General features: G+C 50.6%; 1 protein-coding gene across 2 annotated transcripts; it reads right to left on the bottom strand.

The window, feature by feature from the left end:
* Positions 1–1,883: 1,883 nt before the first annotated feature.
* Positions 1,884–21,153, bottom strand: EIF4E2 (eukaryotic translation initiation factor 4E family member 2). 2 transcript variants are annotated; one of them, XM_006866754.1, is made up of 7 exons: positions 21,008–21,027; positions 14,166–14,280; positions 12,791–12,925; positions 9,864–9,968; positions 8,388–8,540; positions 8,172–8,308; positions 1,884–1,929 (listed from the first exon to the last, which is right to left on the bottom strand). In XM_006866754.1, the coding sequence occupies exons 1-7, from the start codon at positions 21,025–21,027 to the stop codon at positions 1,884–1,886; spliced, it is 711 nt and encodes a 236-aa protein (XP_006866816.1). The 2 variants fall into 2 exon arrangements, with proteins under 2 accessions (XP_006866816.1, XP_006866815.1); XM_006866753.1 differs by lacking the exon at positions 1,884–1,929 and adding an exon at positions 6,374–6,639 and having other exon boundaries at positions 21,008–21,153.
* Positions 21,154–22,471: the final 1,318 nt, after the last annotated feature.

Here is a 22,471-nt window from a genome sequence, read left to right as displayed (position 1 = left end):
GAATGTCCCACCCTGTTCTGAGGGACCCTCCACAGTGCTGGAGGGATTCTAGGTCCTCAAGTAAAAGCTGGGAACCACCCAACTAGGAACCCCTCTGAACGTCCGCTCTGAGGGGTACTGCCCCTACGCACGTCAGGGGAACACACGCTTGTTGCCAGGCCAGCTCTGGCTTCCTCTATCTGTATGCCAATCCCTGCTTAGGGACCCAAACCAAAAACCACACCACTACCATCAGGTCAATTCCAATTCATAGGACAGAGCAGAACTGTTCTCTAGGGTTTCCAAAGCTATAGACATTTACAGAAGCAGACTGCCTCACCTTTGTCCCCTGGAGCAGTTGATGGGCTTGAACCAAGGATTTGTTGGTTCATAGGCAAGCGCTTTAATCACTGTCCTACCAGGGTCCCTCTTCCTAGGAACAGGTCAAATTTCAATCTCCACTCTCCCACCAAGTGGCTATTGCCAACCTTACTCCCAAACCAAGGACCACTGCTCTCTGCACACTGCTCAGATTGCCAAGCTGGTAAGGTTCCCAAATCCTGTGCCAGAAGCCAACTGGGCCATCCACAGAAGCCCTGAATTCAAGACAATACCTATGTGGAATTGAAGCCAAATGCTACCTCCTAAATGGCAGCAAAGGAAATGGCATAAAATACCACATAAATTGAGGGGTTCTACAAGAATTACGAAAAGTTTCTCTACTGGACATCTTTGGTCTTCCCAGGTTAGGGTCTACCTGGGTGTGGGCTGAGAAGGGTCAGGAGCTCTGAGATGGCAGCTCACATCACAATAAGCAGGGTTGTACGTCTCTTCCGGAACACGAGGAGTCAGTGGAGATGAAGCATGGCGTTGCTGGGGATGGATGGAGAAGGTTCCTGTTGGGACTTCAGGCCGGGCTGCTTGCAGAACCTCGGAAAGGGAGGTGCTCCCTTAGTCTGCCTCCTTCGCCTACATTGTGGCCTCCTGTCTGTGTGGGCACTCGGGGATGCTGGCTAAGAGTGCGCCAACTGCCTATGCTGAGCCCCAGGGCTGCCTCTCTGCTGGTCCGTTGGAGCAAGGCAGGTCTCTTGCCTTTGACAAAGTCACTTTTCCTCCTGGGAGGGGGAACTTGGAAGCAGTACCTCACTTGACAGCTCTGTTCTAGTTTCAGAAATAGTCCACTTATCTTAGGGGTTGGAGAGGGGATGGGGAGCAGCTGATGCCCAGGAATATGTTCCCATCTCACCTGTTTCTCTCATTCAGAATAAATCTAGGCAATTCTCCTCTGGTAACCAGGCAGACATGACCTGTGGTCCTCTGAATCAAATTATAAATGGTCTTCAAATGAACTCTGGCTGACTCACCCTGGAGACCCCTGGGTCTCTCTCTGCCAGGACACTTGTAGGACACCCACCCCCTGGTAACTTTCAGGGCCCAAACCCGCATTTATGTTTCCCTGACCTGACCCACATCACCAGTAAACAAGACACAGCATTCCCCTTGCCTATAGAGGGGCCTGGGGTGCAGCCCGCTGTCTGGACACCGCCAGGGCTTCAAATGGCCACGCAAGAAGAAAATAAAACTCTGGGGCCAATTGCTAGTCATGAGTTGAGATCATTTTTCATTCGGATTGCCTGGAAAGTGATTCAAGAGGCGTTCTAGGCTGCGTGGCCTCATCGTCTAACGAGAAACCAGAAGCACAGTGAGGTGACACCGCTGCCCAGGGCCTCCTCGGGAGCTGACCCAGTGCTTCAGGACTCAGCTTCTGCAGTCTGGACTGAGCTAGGTGTTGGGAAAAGGGCACCCCCAGGGGCCAGGGCCTATGGCTGAGAGGTACGTTACAGGGTCACATAGAAGATAGACAAGGCCCTACCCTGAGTGTGAGACACAGGGGGAGCGTCCGATCAGCGGCCGCTGCTATTCACCAGGCCATGAAACTCCTCCCAGGCCCTGGCAAACCAGAGACAAAAAACACAAGAGCACATTCAGATCAAAAGATTTTCCACAGAGCAGACACGACAACCCCACACACACCCGCTGCAAACATCCTCTAAGTGGAGCCCCTGGGTCTGAATGCACGGTGACTGGGGTTTCCTGGCTAGACCGTCCTCCCGGACAGCCGGGGACCCAGCCCAGCACCTCCCAGGGACTGGTGGGCCTTCTTCAGGCCCTGCTCCCCAAAGATACGCAGCTACAGTTCAACAGCCCCCTGCTATAATGCTCTGAGAGGCCAATGAAGGCAGGCTGGAAACGTCACCCAAGAACCCCCCAATTGACTGCATCAGAGGGCACCACAGCCTGGGACAGCAGGTGGTGGAAATCTTTCTTCTGGGTCTCCCTGAGTAAAAAGGCCAACCCAGCTGCCTTAGGGTGCCTAGAGATGAAATGAAAGAAAGCACACCATTGTCTCTGCTTTCACTCTCCCAACCTTCTAACTCTCAAGTCAGACCCCAAGTCCTTATCAGGTTCCAGCTGATCCTGAACCACCACTCCCCACCCCCCACTCCTCTGAGGCCCTGAAGTAGTGTAGGTTAAGGTGGTCACATTCTGAAGGAACAAGGCAGACAACACCCTTCACATTGATTCACATGGGTGTCAGGCTCTTGGGAAGGGAGGTTAGAGGTGAGAATGTGACGGAAGGGGTGGAGACTAGGGGGAGGGGGGTTCTGTGAGCAGGTCCTTGGTGGCTGCCAGGCGAGCTAAAACAGACAAGAGCCCCAGCCTCCCAGAGGCCCCCACCCAACTCACATTTTCCCCCGAGGAGCACAGTTCTTACTTTCTTGCTCTAGCTTCCTTACGAGTCCCATTGGGGCGTAACTGGGAAGTCTCCTAGGGATTATATATAAAATGGGTAATCTGGTGCTTTCAAATCAAACGTTTCTCACAGCCAGTTGTTCATTTCTGGTTATCACTCACTCACTGCAGGGTCAACAGCATGGTCACTAAGACGTCACTACTGGGCCAGGCCGTCTATGGACAGCTTTTCTTTCTTTCAATAGGGAGGCATTAAATACGGAGACTTGGCCCCATGGTTATACCTAGTTCGTCAGTATTTCCCACCTTTGAACAAAAGCACTTGTAAATTAAAGATCTAACTCTCAGGAAAGGGTGAGGTGCAGTTAGTGGTTTCTTCAGAGTATTACTGAAGCGACCTAAAACATGTTCACTGAAATCAATGAAAATGTCACAACAGCAGACATGCATGAGTCTGCCAGCTCACAAACACAATGTCCACAGCCAGACATCTGCTCTCTGTTCCCTTCTGGGGAGATGGTGATGTGATGCACTCTGGGGGCTTGTGGGAAACTTCAGAAAGTAATCCTGCTCTTGGCCCCAAAAATGACAAGGGCAAAACCAAGTCTAACAGTGAGATTTCACTTCTAGTTCAAACAGCTGAAGTGCCAACAGGAAGTGACACAGCTCTGCTAACATGTCATCTCGTTACCCTTTTTCCAGAACAGCCCACACCTCAACTAGCCCAAACAGAGAAGTTTTCTGTGTCAAGGACCTTGCAGGCGCTGGAACTTCAGAACTACACTCTGGTCTGTGCGGGAATTAGAAGACCCAGCCATTTCTTCAGAAGTATGTTCTTCCTATTGAGTTACACCTCAAAGCGAAGAATCTGGGTTAAATCCTCTCATGTATTTGGTGGTAATTAAATTGTTGGTCATAGTCCTTGGTGTAATCACTGTCATCAGAGGCCAACAGCATGGCTCTGGAGGCAAAGCCACTGCCTAAGCCTGGGTGTGACACTTTGTTTTCTGCCTGGCACTTCAGACATAGCAGGTCAACAGTAAAACTGTATTCTTTTCAATGTAAAGAACAAGTTAATTGCTAAGTGTTCTATGACTGGAGATTCTAAAAAAAGAAAAACTTACCCTGAGATTAATAGTCTATTTTGAATAGATTCCAGTGACAGAATAACAAAGAACCCTTTTAAGATCCCCCTTGGCCCATCTCACTTACCAGAGAGCAAATTCTGAGAGCCCAAGAGCACCTTTCTGGGTGACTCTGTACTGCCCCCCCACCCCCCTCACACACCAAGCCTGGTTCCTACGAGCCCTCAGTAACTGTGGGGAGCCCAGCCCCCCCAATCGCCTGGGTTCTTTGAACAGCAGTATGGAAGACTGCTTACACCAGCAGAGCCACAGGGCTGGGGCTTAGCCATGACAGGAGGGGTAGGCTGCTCATTGCCTGTGAATTTAATTCAAGGTTTAAATCAGGGCTTCAAACCTTCATCCCAGATTGAGTCAATGCTGAGAATTTGCATGTCCACCTAGGTATCTGGAACCAGACCCCACTGCACCATTCTAGGACATGGCCTCATGTCCACCTAAGAATCACCTGGGGATCTTGTTTAAATGTAGATCCAGATTCAGTACATTTGGGGTGGAAAGGCAAGTGCGGAGCAGGGGATCAATCCAAAATGAACCGTTGGAGATCTGGTTTCGACAGAGCGGAATCTGGATGTAGTAAAGGGATTCCCTTCTTGAATAAATGACTCCAGAGGATTCTTCGCCCTCACTGCGGTCCCTTCCAGGACTGTTTCCTCACAAGACACTGTCCACCCCCAGTTTAACCCTGGTGGGCCTATGACTCTGGGTCACATGGCTGGCTGGGTAACAACCTGGGGAGACAGAGCGAGTGGTGCTTGTAAGAACACAGCTGTCTGAGAACTCCATTGGGAAAGAGCTTCCTACAAGGCCCGAGGCCCCAGGCCTCAGAATTAATGTTATCTAGTGACCTGTTCGCCTTAGAGGGGAGGCGAGGGACTACTGGCAGTACACTAGGCAGAGGTCAGCAGGCAGACCCCTTGCAGCAGCAAAGCTCAGATCAGAAGCGGGATGCTCATCAGCCTGTCTGAGTAGCAGTATGGCCTCTCCACTGGCCGAGGCGAACAGCAGGAAAAGGCCACAGCAGTGTGATCAGGGGGAGGCTGGGAAAGCCGGTCACAAAAGGAGAGTGCAAGGCTACTTGATTAAGAGTATGAAGTCCCTCCTAAAGGACCCCCCAGCTCCTGTCACCCTAGGCGTTAACGCATGAGGGAGGGCAATTCCCGCTGGCCTCTTCTTCCCTTTGACAGCTGCTGTTCTTGGTTCAAAGCCCTACCAAGGGGACAAGCCCCAGAGGACAGCGTGGAGCAGACCCAGCTGACATTTGCTCGAGTGTGGCAAGGATCAGAGAGCAGCAGGCCTGTTTGGGGCTTTCTGACCAAATCTCACTCTAGAAGGGGACAAACTCATCCCAGGAAAATGACAATAGAGCGGAAACTAAGGCCGCTACATGTAATGCTATCGTGGAAGGCAAGAGGGAAAAGGCCATTGGAAGGGAGAAGGCTAACACAATGTAGTTCTGTGACAAATGCTGAAAACCTACAGGAAGGACCTTTCTAGAGTCCAGCAAGCCTCCCCGTCTCTAGGTACCTCAACCATTTTGGGTATGCGACAAAGTAGCAAAGACACAAACATCCCCTGCATATCGAGTTGCGGGTCCCGAGGCCAGGATGGTGTAAGGGCAGATATCACTGTCCAAAAGGAGCAGCGGCTTTGGGAAACTCCACATCAATCCACAGCCACTTTCACCGATGCGATCAGGCAACCTCACTCAATGTCTGCAAAAAGCCTTCTTCTCGGATCCGCTGTTGGCTCCTAAGCCAGCCTGAAGGGCCACGAGGTTTGCTGCGACTCTGCATGCAGGGAAGGGACCTATAGGACAACTTGCAGCCAATTAGCCAAAGCCGCAAAGCACAGGAGGGGTCAGTGTGTCCTGGTCAGGTGCCTGGGAGCCGGATCCTGATGCACAAACGTGCTAGGGCTGGGGCTTCGCAGTCTGGCAGGATCAGTGCAAAAAGGAAGCTGACCTGGCTTTGGAGGGAAAGCAGCGGAAGGCTGACAAAGAGCCTGTGGCTTGGGCAGCTCTGGCCCCATTGAGAAAACCCTGTTAGCACAAAGCAAGGAAGCTGGATACACAGTCACACGCAGGCAGAAGCAGGGGTTTACCTCCAAGCAAGAGATTTCTTTGAAGTAAAGGCAGACAGAAAAGCCAGCGAAGCAAAGGCAGGGGTCCCCTCTCTAAGTGGAACCGACTCTCCAGCTGGACCCTAAGTCAGAAGCCACTCTGCTCTGGTCGTGGACGTGATGAAGTGGGAGATAAAATGCAAGGACCAGCAAACAGGGTCTTATCATGAGAGCAGGATGCCAGCGCGTTAAGTCAGAGACCTCAGCAGCTCTCGATCTAAATACCGCGTGACTCGACACACTGGGCTTATGGAAGTAAGACTGAGATCCCTGGACGGCCCTGCACCGAGAAGTCTGTGCTGTCCTTTCACACGCTGACAGTCGTCTAAAAGGCCACTTCTTGGATGCGTCATAAAGAGCAAGAGCAGGAGACAAGCTAGTTTAGCACCGTTTATTAAGTGGTCTCAGCAGTCGTAGTAGCTGCTGCATGTCAGCCTGTTCTTAAAATGTCAAATGCTCTTCCAACTCCTCTTGTCCAGGACACAAGGCTCTTCCAGGTAGCACGCCAACAAAACAAGAGACTCCGATGGTGCCAGCTTCAGTGACGGTGCCATCCAGAAAGGGACAGGGTCACGGCACATTCACCCGCGTCTTCCAGAGGTTTGGAAAAAGGGGCCTTTGGGGGCCCAGCCTGCCTGGCATTCTAGTGGAAGTGATAAAGGTTGCCACATTGGGAGAGGAAGGGGAGCTGCAGGGAAGGAGTATCTGGGTCCCCAGGAGGGCTTCCTGGTCCCTGGAGGGCTGCTGTCTCAGAGGCCGGCCTCTGCCAACACGCAGCAGCAGGCCAATCTTCCTAGCAGACTGGGGCAAAAGGCCCACGGGCTCTCCTAGACAGCCTGGATTGGAACCGTTTCTACAAACTCAGGAGGCAATGGCTCAGGGAGGAGACAGGGAGAAGAGAGGCGGGGGAGAGCTGATGTACAATACCTCTTTCCCTTTCCTAACAGCTGAAAAACTTCCTTTAGGGGGAGGGTGGCACTTGGGAATCTCAAAAACAAAAAACAAAAAATTAAGGAAAACAATCCTAGAAAAAGGATGTGGGGCTCTCTCTAGCCCTTAGTTTACCCGGAGGGTAGAAACTACTTCAACCCCAGAACACAGAGTAAGAAAACCCCGTCCTGGGAAAAGCAGTGCTAAGGCAGGGTGTCTAATAACTGCTGGTGGCTACCAGGTGTCGCGCCCAGTCATTTGGTTCTGGACCAACGCCAGTGGCGGTGTTCCCAGTCAACAACTGGCACTCAGCTGGTTAAGCCAGCTCCACCCACATTTTCTGAGAAAGCACAGAAAGCAGATTCCCAGCGGCCTGCAGGCTGAACCTAATCATTAGGCTGGGCACTCGCCTTTAATAAGAACCACATGATGGAGGTTTCGTTCTTGACAATGAGGAGGACAATGACAGCATTTGGCCCCGCAAGAGCACTCACCATCTGACATTCCCCACAGCCCTGTCAGGTGAAGGAATGCTGCTCCCCCACCCCCCTGCCATTTCACAGATGGGGACACTGAAGCAGAGTGGCTCAGAGACTTGCCAAAGGCACAGACTGCTTTTGGAGCCAGAGGAGGGAACTAGAGGCCCTGGCTCACAGCTGGCCAGCTTCCCCTCCAGCTCAGAATCCCCAGTGGACTGCTGCCAACCACTCTCACCCTTGGGGTCCTTGTGGAGATGGCTGAGCGGGTCTCCCCTTCGATTACATGCCCCCAGACTACTCTGCTGCCTCTCCCACTACAGCTCTGTACACAGGAAGTGGAGGCTTTGCTCCTCCTAAGATGCCGCTCCCTGTCCCAGGACCAAGAAAACAGACTGAAGCTAGCAGGTTAAGAATACATGCAGAAGCGGGGCCAGGGAGGACAGGGGACAAGAAAGAGAAGAAGACAGCTTTGTCTTTCATCTGAAGACGGTGGTCAGCGAATGAAAGACGAGACAGCCTGTACAGACAGAGCAAGCCTGGGGGCCAGTGCGGCTGGACGCTCTGCTACGAAGCGCCCTGTGGGGTGGTGGGCCGGGCACCTTGCTGACAGAGCACTGCTCCGTGTGGCTGCAAGCACTAAAGGGTGAGCTGCTCTGTCCCTTCTCCACCAGTCAAGTCTCCTGTACAAACAAACTGCTCTGGACCAAACTACAGACCTACTTTAGCTCAGCTCAGGGACACCCCCCGGCCACCCCACAACACGTACTTGATGCTGTCGGTGTGGGTTTTGTATTCCATAACGGTGTTGGGAGGGAGGTTAAGCACGCGCCGAAGCGTGTCGCGTATTCGGGCTGTGGTGGCTTGGTCGCTGGCCGTCTTGTTCCAGATTGAAATAATGTCCTCCTACGGAAGGAGAAAGGAGCCATCAGAGCAGACCTGGGGAAGTGAGGTGAGTGCAGGTGGTACAGGACACATGGCTTACCTGAAACCGGACAGAGACCACGGCCCCACAGATCTCCTCCCCAACCATGAACTGCTCCCCCAGCATGGCCAGGATGAGGTTCTCCCAGCAACGGGACGCCAAGCCCTTCCGCAGCCGAATAATCCACTTGCCACCGTTCTTATTTGCATCGTCCTGTGCAGAGAAACAGGTGTAGAGTGAAAACACGGCCTCACAGGCTTTTCTTTTACAGTTACCACAGCCCCCCGCCATCAAGTCCATTCCAAGTCCGAGTGGCCAAACAGGACAGAGGGGAAGTGCTCTTGGAGTTTCCAAGGCTGTCAGGCTTTAAGGAAATAAATGGCCACATCTTTCTCCTAGGACAGAGTGGTGGGTGGGTTTGAACCATCAACTTTTTGGTTAGCAGCCAAGCTCTTAACCACTGCACCACCAGGCTGCCTTCTTTTGCAGTTCAGGCAGTATTTTTAATGCCATGAAGCAGTGAAGTACTAAGAAGTCTTGTCACTTTCCAATAACTTAGCTTTATAGGAAAAATGGTGTAGAGCAGGGAGGGTTAGAGAGAGAAGAAACGGGAGAAAACTCAAACAAACAGGGTAGGGATCCCTGGTGCAAATCATTCCATCCAAAAGTCCTTTGAAAAGACTCCTCCTCCTCCAGAATCACTCTAGGAGTGGAGAGAAAGGTCAGACTGCAAACATGAATCACCCGCTACTTCACTTGCCAACGTCTACTGAGTGTCTCCACGTACAGGCACCAAGTCCCCATGCCTCCCCAGATCCAGACTGGCAGGGAAACTCAAAGAAAACACTGTGTTTCAGATGCTGCCATGTTGCCATCTGCACGGGCTGCTATACGAAGAAGACAGGGCAGACAGGATGCTCAGGAGAAGGACATATCTCAGCTGTCTCTTGTGGGCACCGGAAGAACCCAGCTGCCCAAAGAGCCGCAGAGGGGACACAAGCCAAGATTTGGAAGGTAGATTAGGGGCAGTAAGGTCTGCAAGGGGAGCTGGGTAGGACTTTAAGCGGTGGCTAGGTGTGTGCATGTGATTAAATTTGTCTTCTAGAGCACAACCAACTAAGGACTCTCTGAGAACCTCTCCAAGTACTACCTGTAAGCTTGGTTTTGACTCAGTGACACTATGGAAAGTACTTTTCACACCGTATATTCTTATACACACACAAACACAGTTCTTGGGAAATAAAAACACTTTCATTGCAACACCACATTAGTGGTGCTGTGGGTTAATGCATTGGACTGCAAAGTCAGTGGTTCAAGCTCACCAGTCACTCCTTAAAAACCTTATACAGGGTCGCTATGAGTCAGAATCTACTCAATGGTAGCAACGACAACAAACCACATTAACAATAAAACAAGCTTTTTAAAAACCTCCCCAGTCATGGTGCCTTTGCCTGGGGGCCTGGTTCCAAAGATGTAGCAAAAGGGAAATCATTTTGAGCAAAGACTTTAACTTTGACAAAGGCCCTCACTGCTCACCTCCCACATGGGCTTGATTCCTTCTTTGAAGAGATGGAAGTCACTGTGGCCTGTCAGGTCCCCGGGACGGACCATGTGGCTGTAAAACCTCCAGAACTGCTCCACCTGCAGACAGAAGACCCAGAGGGAAAAGTTGGATCTTTCCATTCTCTTTGCTGAATGCAGACCAGGCGACGGATCCCGGAGACAGCCATTGAAACAGGAGGCGCTGTACACCGGATGCATTTTCTCGGAGGCTACATCTTCACTTGACCTTCACTCGGGAGATCATGTGGGAAGGCAGGCACGTTAGAGAAGAGCATATGCTATGGATTTGTCAGAGAAAAACACCACACTGGCAACACAAGAAGGAATCCCTCAGGGAAGGGAGTCCAGTCTTGGTCAAGAGCCGGAGCTGGGCAAGTCCTGCTGATCCACACTCTCCCTCTGAAGCCATGGGGTCGGGAGAGGAGCAAGACCCTACACAACGCAGTGCTTTAGTACGCAGGTACACGAAGCTAAGACCCTACACAACGCAGTGCTTTAACACGCAGGTACACGAAGCTAAGACCCTACACAACGCAGTGCTTTAACACGCAGGTACACAAAGCTAAGTGCCACAGTCACAGTCTGAATGCGCGTTTTTTTTTTAAGAACCAAATTCATACTCCATAACAACACACCACCTACTACCTTAACCCAAAACCAAGAGCCAACATAACCCATTGCCACCTGGTCGATTCTGACTCACTGTGACCCTGCAGAACTGAGTCCAGCTGGCCCATGGGGTTATGGAAGCAGACTGTCAAATCCTTTACCCACGGAGAGGCTAGTAGGTTCTAACTGCTGACCTTTTAGTAGCTGCTAAGCACTCTAACCACTGTGCCATCAAAACTGCTCCACTGGGTTTCCAGGGCTGTAAATCTTCAAGGGAGCAGACTGCCACATCTTTTACTCAGAGGGACTACTGGCCTTTCATCTAGCTGCGCAATGCTTAACCCACTGCACCAACAGGACTCCTTACTGGCCTCATAAGAACCCAAAGACCAACCCCACAGCCATGGAGTTGATTTCCTCTCATAACACCTCATCTAGGGTTTCTAAGACCATCAGTCTTCACAGGAGCAGACAGCCTCATTTTTCTCCCAAGGAAGAGCTGGAGGGTTGGAATGGCCAATCTTTCGGATAAGAGACCAACAACCTAACCCACAGTGCCCCCAGGGCTCCTACTGACCTCATTACTGTTGTGTCACTAGATGCGACCCCACGTACAACAGGAGGAGGCCCTGCCCGGCCCTGTGCCATCCCACTGTTACTGCTATGTTTAAGTCAGCCAGGGTCTTCCGCTTTTTCACTGATCCTCTACTTTCCTCTTCCGGGGACCAGTCCCTCCTGATAACATGTCCAAAGTACATGACAAGTCGGACCCTCCTCACTTCTAAGGAACATCCTGGCTGTACTTCCTCCAAGACAGATGTCTACTCTTCTGACAGTCCATGGTACTTTTGATATTCTTCTCCAGCACCATAACTCAAATACATCACTTTGTCTCATCTTCCTTACTCACTGTCCAGCTTTCACACGCATATGAGGTGATTTAAAATACCTTGGCTTGGGTCAGGTGTACCTTAGTCCTCACACTAAGTGGCATCTTTGCTCTTGAACACTTTAAAGAGGTCTTGTGTAGCAGACTGACCCTGTATGACATGGGTCTCCTGGGGCTACCTTAATGGCTGGAGGAAACGACACAAGTAAAGTGCTACCACTGGGTCCCTCCTCTCTACCTCTGGCAGTGTGGACTGTCTATTATGGATTCTTTCCCAATATTCCTGTCTTCAACAAGACAAAGACCTCCATTATTTTACGAAAAAGACAAATCCTGCATTTGATTCTGGCCAGAGATCAAATGCACAGCAAACAGAAGGTGTATGCAAACCTGAAGTACGAACCGGCTCTAGCTGTAGAGAGCTGGTCAGGCGAACGTACCCCAGCCCCATGAGGATGGCATGATGGCATCTGGGCATGTTAATCCGGTAGTACCCACAAAACCAAGGACTAGACTTCCTTCTCTTTTTGAACACAAGAGAAAGATGCCGCTTTATGAATACTCACTAACATCTCCAACGCTTTAATGGAAGGTTCTTAAAATAAAGTTTTGAACTTCACTGCTGACTTTACTGTCAAGCTTCCTGAAGAAATACTATAATTTTGTAGCCCCAGGGTACTCTGCATAACAAGGACTCAAATAAATATTTAAAAACAAAACAACCCAAACTCACATAATGGATTGTGTATAAATCTTGTGATTCATTTACAGCACATCCAGTGTATTTTCAAAGAGCGCCTGTACTTTTTTACTTAGGAAGCATGGCAGCCCTGCCGATAAGCACTGGACTGCAAAACAAAGCTCTGAGGTTTGAGATCACCAGCCGCTCTTCAGAAGAAGTATGAGGCTTTCTGCTCCTATGAAGATTTAAAGCCTCGGAAACCTTATACAGGGTCACTATGAGTTGAAACCGACTAGATAGCACTTAACAACAAAGCACTTGTATTTTTATATTGTTCCCTTTTGATCAATTCCATAATTCACATACTTTTTGACATCTATGTGGGCTACCTGGAGGGGCCCTGGTAGCACAGTGGTTAAGTCTACAACTGCTAACTGAAAGGTTACTGATTCAAAGCCAGCAGCAGCTAGCTGTACAAGAGCACAGACCTGGCAATCGGCTCCAGTACAGAGTAGAGTGTGGAGACCAAGACGAGGGGTCATTCTACCCTGTCCTATGACCACTGTGAGTTGGACTAGACTCGATGGCACAACAACAGGGATGTTAGCTATGGGTAACGGGGCCTCAGGTCAGCTGAGGAGGGAAACGGGAAGGTAAACAAGGATATTAACACAGGCACAGATGCAGCACCACACCGACACGGCACTACCAAGCACTCACCGAGGCAAAGGTGCCGATCTGTTTGATATTCTGCTCGTAGCTCTGTGAGCTGGTGGGCCGGCCGGGGGTCCTCCGGGAGTACCAGAACGTGTAGTTGTACTGCAGGGGGTGCTCTGCTGGCCCTGGGACAACAGCCTGTGGAGAGACGAGATGTGTTTATGCTTGGACACTGGGGAGCCTCGACAGTGCCGTCCCTTACCACCTCCCCCCACCGCCCCCCCCATGAACAGGGCTATGACCTCAGGTACCTGCAATGCACCCGAGACCGTGGACACAAGAATTTCTTGACTGCGAACGGATTCTACATTCCTGTAACACTTTTCTATGTTCTTACAGCTTTTCTAACTTCTACCTCACATCACAGGTATTTATGTTTGTATCTTATCCAAGTGTATGAGAAGACTACCAAAAGCTCATAGAAAAATGCATTATCTTTTCATTCCATTTCTTCATGACGTTTTACAGTTCCCTTGTATCCCCAACCCAACCACCAGCTCTCTTTGACATCCTACCACTTACTGGCATGGGACGTGGGCTAGTTGCTTAGCCTGATCATGCCTTTGCTTCCAACCTGCAAACTGGGGGAAATAGCAATACCATGCGCAGGCTTGCCCGAGAGGAACAAGTGCATGAATACAGGGAAAATGCTTAGCACAGTACCCGGCATGCAGCAAGTGCTCACTAGTCAGCCATTGTCACTGTTGCCATGAAACACAGGCTCCTTGGAGAGCAGGCCAGGCACTGGTGTCCCCTTACCACCTAGCAAGCACACTGCTTGTCCTTAAACTCAGGATTGTAGAAGCAAGGGATGAATGATGGCTTTGGTGTTTCCAGGGAAATGGATCCATCGGAACCACCTCAATGGCACTTAACAACCACCACCACTCACTCTAAATTTTCTCTTTGCCAAATCACTCCCAGCCTACTGTTGTTGATGTTAAGCGCCCTCGAGTCAATTCTGACTCACAGCAACCCTGTAAAGGGTTTCCAAGGAGCGGCTGGTAGATTTGAACTGCAGACCTTGTGGTTCAAACTGAAACTGCAGTCAAGTGCTTATCCTACAGCACCACACCAGAACTCCATAGTATACTACTACTGATGAAAAACTTAAGTGCCTGATATTTCAGAGGGAACACAGGACTGCAAGACCCAGCCTTGCGGAACTCACTCCGAGGTTAAGCTCCCTAAACTTGGACTGGGAGATTGCTGGCAGCCAGGTATCACCGCCAGACCCTGTGGCAGGAAAATGACCTCCAAAAATTCCAGTCTTCTTTTTTAAAAGAACAAAACCAGGTGTTCCAACTCGGGCACCCTGAAGTCTCCACAGGGGGACCATCTCACATCCAAAGGCAGGCGCACTGAGCAGCTCACTCACCTTCCTCTTGCCGCTGCTCGGACCCTTGTCTCGTTCTGTTTTTTCCTTCTCACCATCTTTCTGTGCGCTGTTTTCTTCATTCTGATCATGGTCCCCACTGTCGTCATCTTTCAAGCTGAATGGGAAGGCAAAACGTCATGCCATGTCCAAGCTGATCCCTACTTACTTAACAGAGCCACCAGGGTGCATGAACTACCAAGTAATCAACCTGAAGTCCCTCCAAATGCAGGCCGAGAGCTGCTCAGGAGATGAGAGAAAGGCAAGAGCTGGGGGGGGATGAACAGAAACGAAAAGGGGGTCTGCTAGCTGGTGACCTCCAGGAAGAGCTGCCTCCCAGGGTTTCCACAGGCAGGCGTGAAAGCAAGAGGTAAACCGAGGGCAGGATTGGTATCCTTGCTGAAAACAGTCAAGCATGAGAACAGTCTCTGGATTAAACAAGTGCTTTGGCATTTCAAGTGAATAAGTGCCCCCATCTATTTTGCCATGTCTTCCCGTCTACTTGTCTACACTTACCCAGTGTGGCTGCTTCCGTTCAGGCTCTCGTCTGTTCTCCGTGAACGGTCTCCCTGACTCAAGTCTCTCACTTGCTCTTCACCCTCCCCACTGCCACCAGCATGGTCTTTCTGAATGCAAATCTCATCGTGTCACTTCCCTACCGGAAACTCTCCAGGGGCCCAGTCTCCAGGACAGAGAACGCAAGGTCTCTAGAACATACTCCTGCTTGCCTCTCCAGTGGCATTCCCTTCCCCTCCCCAAGCGCCCCTAGACATTCTCATACCCGAGCACTTTACAAACATCCTTTTCAACGGGAGGTGCCATTCCGCCCACAACTGTTGTCCCCACTAAACAGGGTTTCCTTAGAGAGGTGAGCAGCACTCTACTCACTTGTGTCCCTGGCACCTCGGGCAGGAGGATGCTGAACAGAAGGAAAAAAAAGCCTAAAAGAAGGAATGAGCATCTTCTTGCTTTCTAGCTACAGAGTCAACTGTATCTGAGTGCTACCCTTTGAGGGACAGTGATGTGACCCGCAGCACTCTGGGACTCCTGTAGTTCAGAAAGAAAACCACACAGAAAGCAGCTCACAGAGCGACACCGAGAGCCGTTCACTGCAGGGCTTCTCAGAAATCACCTTTGGGGCCCTGTGACTCTATGTGCAGAGAAACAGAATCAGGCAATTCTCAAGTAAGAGACTTTTTGTTGTTGTGTGCTGTTATGTCAGTTCTGACTCATAGTGACTCTATACAGGGTTTCTGAGGAGCAGCTTGTGGGCTTGAACTGCCAACTTTGCTGTTAGCAATCCAGTGCTTATTCTACAGCGCCATACCAGGACCCCAAGAAAGATACCAGAAGTGTTCAAATTATCCTCCTATTATTACCCTACAGAGAACACAGAAATGCATCTTAGTCTTCAGTATTTTTATTTTTTGCCTATAAATCTCCAGTGCCCAGCACATAGACGGGACTCAATAAACACTAGAACAGATGACCTAGCCACATTTTGGGGTGTCTATTCTGCTCATTTCACAGTCCCAGCTGTTGACTATACTGAGGCGGTTGTGTGCTGCACCATGACTCTCCCCGTCTCTTCCCGGGCCTAGACATGGGTCTAGGAAGGGTACCTGATACACTGCAGCTCAGCCTGGCCACGAGCCCAGGTCATGGGACTTTCTGCAAAAGCCTGGGCGAGTTCCACCTCGACTTTTCCTCCAGGAGCTGGGGTCACCATGATGGGCCCCAGACGTGAAATCCCACGAGGGACTAAAGCCCACGAGCAGAAGTAGAAATCTGGGAAGGGGAGGGGACTGAAGCAGACGAGCAGAATGCAGGGATTCCTCTGGTTCGGGTCAGATTCCCTGAACCTCTAGTCGCTGTCCGGGCTTACAGCACACCCTCCCACTGTCAACGTGAGTCTCATGGGTTACAAATTAGCACTGACCAGCTCTGGGGATCACCAGGAGACAAGATACCTGTCCCCAAAGACCTCGCTTGAGGAAATGAGGTATACACACATAGTATTCGGCCTCCATGTGTCCCAACAGCCCCATCGGCCTGGTCCCCACACTCTCCACTCCAGTGATACGGACCCAGTCACAGTTCCCTGAAGAAGCAAGTTCTCTCCTGGGAGAGTCCCCTCTTCCCTGGACCCCTGGCCTTCAGGGCTCAGAAAGGCTGTATGTTCCCTCACCTCTCCTAACTCAGCCTGACCCCAGATCCTCTCTTCTCAAGCTCCCACATCAATGTTCACACTTGTCCCTTCTTCTCTCCCAACCAAGATCACCCCATGGGTTTTTCCACTGCTTAAGTCCAAGGAGTCCTGGTGTGGCGCTGCACTTCAAGGCCAATTTGAACAGAAGGTTAGCAGTTCAAACTCACCAGTCACTCCTCGGAAACCGTATGCAGAATCGCTATGGGTCTATGTCACTTAACAAGAAGAAAGTTCAAGACTGCTCCTAGTTCTCTTTTAGAGTAACCCACCCCAAGGCTCAAAGTATATCCCTATCTTCTCAGCTCCCAACCCCCATCAAATGCTAAGGTTCCCTCCCTTACATCTTGGTTGAAGAAGGGCCCAGTCACCCTAACATCTCCTGTTATCTGCGTGAACACAGTGCACTTAAGTTCCTTTCTTTGTAGTGGCTTTGCTACCAACCACTATAGGACAGAGGAGAAACACAAAGAATGAACTTGAGAAGAAACTAAGCTGGACCACATCTCCCTGCTCCCTTCTGGGACGGAAATGGAAACCCTCAAGGGCCTTCAGTACGAACTTTCATTTCTTGAGGGTGGAGCTAGCCAATGCCATGCCCTGAGCCTACTCCTAAGGCCAGTCGTTTGTGTCCTCTAGTGCAAATGGGGTGGCGCTTTAGGATCAGCACTGGACAGCTAACTCAAAGGTCGGCAGTTCAAACGCTTCAGCGACACCTCAGAAAGCCTACACAGGGTTGTTATGAGTTGGCACTTAACAACCACAACAGTGCAGATGCCACTGTTCCCAGTCTGAGGTGGGATTTGAACCAAGGTACGACTCAGACGGAAAGCTCCATATTCTCGCCCTGCTGTCTCCTCATACTCCTGGAAAGGAGCCCTGGTAGTGTGGTGAGTTATATTATCTGTGTGAATCCACCAGCTGCTCCGCAGGAGAAAAAGCAGGCTTTTGGATCCCGTACACAGCCTTGGAAACCCTACACAGGCTCCCATGAGTTAGAACCAACGCTATGGCACACAGAGCAGTAGCAGAAGCAGCAGCAATACTCCTTAGGGTAGGAACTCCATCAGTGTTTAATGAATGCAAGGTGTTACAGGATATGAGTCAAAGGACAGTATGGAATGGACTCAAAACGAACAGAGTGATGGAGGAGAGAGACCATACTTAGGCAGCTGTGACTACTGTCCCTGTGAACTCAGGTTATGGGATTTACAGATCGGGTTCTGAGGCTGTGACTCTTTATGGGAGCAGAAAGCCTTATCTTTCTCCCACAGTGGCTGGTGGGTTTGAACTGCCGACTTTGTGATGAGCAGTTCAGTGCTTTTCTTGCAACACGATCAAGCTTCTTAAACAACTTGATGTTACTATTGCTAGCTGCCATTGAGTTGTTCTGACTCATAGCGACCCTATGAACAACAGAATGAAACACTGCCCAGACCTGCCTGCACCAACTTAACAGATCTATCAACGCCCGGACCTGCGCCAACTTGACAGATCTATCCAAACACAAAAGCCCAGCAATTACCACCTCAGATAAAAGTATAGTTAGCATCCAATAGTAACCGGAGCATGTCAGACTATACAAGTGGACTCAGCTTCAGGCACTAGACTTTCAGACTCTTGAGCGTGCTCTTAGGAGCAATGTGCTAGAACTAAGACTCCGAAAGATTTTTAAATGGTCTAAAAACTGCAAAATTTTTGTAGGAAAAAACAAAAATAAAACTGGGGGTGGGGGTGCTGTTTTTAATTGCTAATTTCAAATGAAAAACTAGCTCTGGTTCTTTGCATTGCTAAGTAAGAGAAGTCTAAAAATTCTGGCTCCGTATACATAGCTAATTATTAGAACAAATGAAAGATGACCCAGGTTGTGTTAACAGAGTGTTGGACAACGAAGGTTAAACCACCATTCAGAGCCTGACCTGGTACTACATACCCTTCCTGTTTCGTGGGCAAGTTACTCAACCTCTGAGAGCCTCATTTTCTCTATCTATGGAAGGAGACAACAACATCCCCTCCCTTGAAACCCACCTCCCACAAAACCAACTGCCTGTCAATTCTGGCTCAGAGTGACTCTAGAGACCAAAGAACTGCCACACAGGGTTTCCAAGGGTACAATGTTTACAGGCTAAGACCGCTATGCCATATCTTTCTCCCAAAATGCTCCCCAAAAGAACCACGGATCTTTCAGTCAGCAGCCGAGTACTTTAATCATTAGGCCAGTAGGGCTCCATATCCCCTCTGTTGTTGTTGTTAAGTGTCAATATGAGTCGGTTCTGACTCACATGGACTCTGTAAACATTTCCAAGGAGCGGCTGGTGGGTTTGAATGCTGACCTTGTGGCTAACAGTTCAGTGGTTATCCTACAGTGCCACACCAAGGCCCCACATCCCCTTTAAAAGATGTTAAAAGGAATCACTGCTGTTAAGTGCCACTGAGTCAGTTCTGAGTTATAACAACCCTATATAGGGTTTCCAAGGAATAGCTGGTGAATTTAAACTGCGGACCTTGTGCTTTGCAGTCTAGTACAAGGAATAGAATATATGTAAAGTTTCTAGCCACCACTCAACTGTCAAGTTTGTTGCACCACGCTGGCTTGTGTGAAGCTATGCCACTGGTATCTTAAATACCACCAGGGTCATCCATGGTAGACAAGTTTCAGCAGAGTTTCCAGACTAAGATTAATGAGAGGTGGACCACATCTGAATGGCCAGTCACTGAAAACCTTATGAACAGCACTGGAAGAAAGAAGTCTCTAGCATGATGCCAATATTCTTCTTCTTAAATTTGGTTACTGCAACACCCTCATAACCAATGATTTGGCTAGGCCTGGACCAGATGGCCCACAACATGCCTTGTTGTTGTTGTTGTTGTTATGTGCCACAGAGTCGGTTCCGACTCATAGCGACCTTGTACAGGGTTTCTGAGGCTGTAAATCTTTACAGGAGCAGAAAGCCTCATCTTTCTCCCGCGGAACAGCTGGTAGTTTCGAATTACTGACCGTGAGATTAGCAGCCTGATCTGTAACAACTACACTACCAGAGCTCCTTACAACATGCCTTACTAAAATGACACTGATTTGTTCTATTCTGCTGAGGAACGGGTATGGGACTGCAGAAAGCTCCATGCACCCAGTGGAGGTCTGGAGCTTGATGCTGCTGGCTTATGACTGGAGATGAGTGGGCACCCAGGAACGGGCTCCGCTAGCTGCAGGCTGGAGAAGGAGAAGTGTTCTGCCAGATAGTCTCAAGCAGTCGAGCCCTCTCAGCAACAAGGTAGCATTCCTTGGGAGCTGCCTCGTGTTGGGACATCCCGTGCCAGGGCATGCACTAGCATTCACTGCATTCGGGGAAAAGAAAAAACCAATTTCACATTAGTAGCAGCAGCTCACAATGGAAACTAATAAATCAAGTCCACAGCTCATTTCTCACTATTCAGCCACTCTATCCAACACACTTCCTTGCCTGGAGTCTCAGTGGGCTCAAACAGTGATGGCTGTTGAAGAGGGCACAGAATCGGGCAATTATTAAAGCTGCTATGAATCAGAGGCCACTCAACAGCAACTGACAACGTTTAGCAATTCACAAGCTTGGCAGAAGGTGATTTAATCCTTACCACACCCAAAGGAGCTCTGGTAGCGTAGTGGTTATGGATCGGGCTGTGAGCCGCAAGGTCAGCAGTTCGAAACTACCAGCTGTTCCGCGGGCGAAAGATGAGGCTTTCTGCTCCCGTAAAGATTTACAGCCTCGGAAACTCTGCAAGGGTCGCTATTCCACGGCACATAACAACCACAACAACAACACACCCAGAGGTACAGCAGGGCATCAACCACGGGCTGGCTTGGGTAAAATTAGGCTAGAGTCTGGGACTGGAGAGACCCACCACACTAAAAGAAAAGAAGACCATCATCCACCCAAAAATCCCAGTCCAATCCCTGCAAGGAAACATGCAGAACGTCTTTCGCATTTGCTCTCGGCCTCTCCAAAGAGTCTGACCCTGGAACCAGGAATGGGGACACCTAGGAGCGCGGATGACAGCGGCTTCCTGGGTCCGCCCGCGCAGGGGAAGAAAGCGCCCAGCTCTGGGCCTGGAGTGCGGGAAGAAAGGAAAGGGAGGGGCGGGCCAGAGGAAGCAGGAAGGAGGTGCAGGAAGATGGGGCTCTGCAGCTGGGTAGCCACCAAGCAGCCACGTCGCCTCGAGGAATCCTCAAAACGCTACGAGCCAGGCTCTGCCCCCGGCCCCAATTTGCAGATGAGAAGACCGAGGCGCGGAGAGGCGAGACCTCAGCCACAGTGCGAGTCTGGGAGGAAAGCTGGATTCCGAGGCTGGGCGGCATGGCAGTGCACACACCCAACTGCCGGGGGCTCCACCCTCCTCCACGCCGCTGGTAACCCGCACCCAGCGGAGCAGGGCGCCACGGCCGCCCTCTCCCGGCCCCCCGCATTCCGCCCAAGGCCCGGGAACCCCCGCACTTCGCGCCCCCCGGCCTCCTTCTTGCCAACCGCCTGGGCCCGGTCGGTCCGCAGCCCCAGCCCCGAAAGAGACTGAGGAAGCAGAGTTGGCGCCGGGGCTGGCGGAGGCGGCCGCGGGGAGTATTTGGAGGAAGGAGACCCTGGGGAAAGGGCAGCCACGCGCCACTCACGCGTCGAACTTGTTGTTCATCCTCTCGCCGCCGCCGCCGTTGCCACTGCCTCACGGAGTGACTTCCGCTTGGCCGGGTCCCTCCGCCTTGGGCCCGGCCACTTCCGGTTGTTCTGGGAGCAGCGGAACGTCGGAGCGCGGGTCCGGCGGGGGGCGGGAATCCCGGGACACCCTTGGAGTGCGGCTGCGCGGTGGCGCTCGGCGGGGCGGTGCTCTTTTAAGTGTTTCTGCGTGTCTGCTGCCACTGTGAGAGTGGGACGCGCTCCCGGTTCTAAGGAGCGTATCCTGGCCCTTGCCTGCACACTCACTTTGTTGTGTGCCTCCAGCGGATTTCCATTCGTAGTAGTTCCACGTGACAGAGTAGATGACCCTACAAGCTTCCTTAGGCTGTAAACTTTTGGGGAGTAGATCGCCAGGCTTTTCCCGCAGAGCTGCTAGTTAACAGCCAACACCAAAAAGTACACGAGTTTTATTCCACGCAGGCCTGTGCAGACTGAGCATACATGAATGGTATCCTTCCAATGGGATCCAATGGGATCAGTCAAACTCTGGACACAATGTAACCCATAATTAATGGTAACCATTTTTATTCTTGTACTCCTGGTGTGGCGCTGTAGGATGAGCACAGGACTTTGAACTACAAGGTCCGTAGTTCAAACCCATCAGCTGAGTCAGGAGTCCACTCAACAGCACTTAACATGTTTAGTCTTAGGAGTACTGGTGGTGCAAGGGGTTTGTTGTTGTTGTTGTTAAGTGCCGTCGAGTCGGTTCCGACCCATAGCGACCCTGTACAGGGTTTCCGAGGGTGTAAATCTTTACGGGAGTAGAAAGCCTCATCTTTCTCCCGCGGAGCGGCTGGTAGTTTCGAACCGCTGACATTAAGGTTCGCAGCCCGATTCGTAACCACTACGCTACCAGAGCTCCTTGGAAACCTTGTGGAATAGTTCTACCCTACTTTATAAAGCCAGGGTTATTATTATTATTTGTTAAGAGGAGAGTAACCACAGATATCCCTTGGAATCCACAGGGGATTGATACTAGGACCCCTCTCAGATACCAAAATGCAAGGATGCTCAAGTCCCATATAGAAAATGGTGTGTAGTATTTGCTGATCACCTGGGCATATCCTCCTTTATACTTTAATCATCTCTAGTTTATTTATGGGGATTCCTGGTGTGGCGCTGTAGGATCAGCACTGGATTGTGAAACACAAGATTAACAGTTCAAAGCCACCAGCTGCTCCTCGGAAATCGTATACAGGGTCGCTACGAGTCAGAGCCAACTCAGTGGCAATTGACATCAATAACAGATTATTTATAAAGTCCTAATGTGGCACTGTAGGATAAGCACTTAACTTCAAGGTCTATTTAAACTGCAAGGTCAGCGGTTCAAACTCATCAGCTGCTTCTTGGGAACCCTATACAGGATCTCTATGGGTCAGAACCAACTCGATGGCACTTAACAA

This window comes from Chrysochloris asiatica, unplaced genomic scaffold (genome assembly GCF_000296735.1).
Source record: "Chrysochloris asiatica unplaced genomic scaffold, ChrAsi1.0 scaffold00096, whole genome shotgun sequence".
NCBI lineage: Eukaryota > Metazoa > Chordata > Mammalia > Afrosoricida > Chrysochloridae > Chrysochloris > Chrysochloris asiatica.
Note: the sequence above shows the minus strand (reverse complement) of the source record. Positions and strands in the feature narration are given on the sequence as shown.

Excerpts from the sequence above, each read along its gene's own strand:
- EIF4E2 (XM_006866753.1), bottom strand. The coding sequence starts at position 21,027 with ATGAACAACAAGTTCGACGC. Across the intron at positions 8,309-8,387 it reads TGGTCTCTGTCCGGTTTCAG|GAGGACATTATTTCAATCTG; the intron begins GTAAGCCATGTG and ends CTCCTTCCGTAG. Across the intron at positions 6,640-8,171 it reads ACCCACACCGACAGCATCAA|AATGCCAGGCAGGCTGGGCC; the intron begins GTACGTGTTGTG and ends CACTTCCACTAG.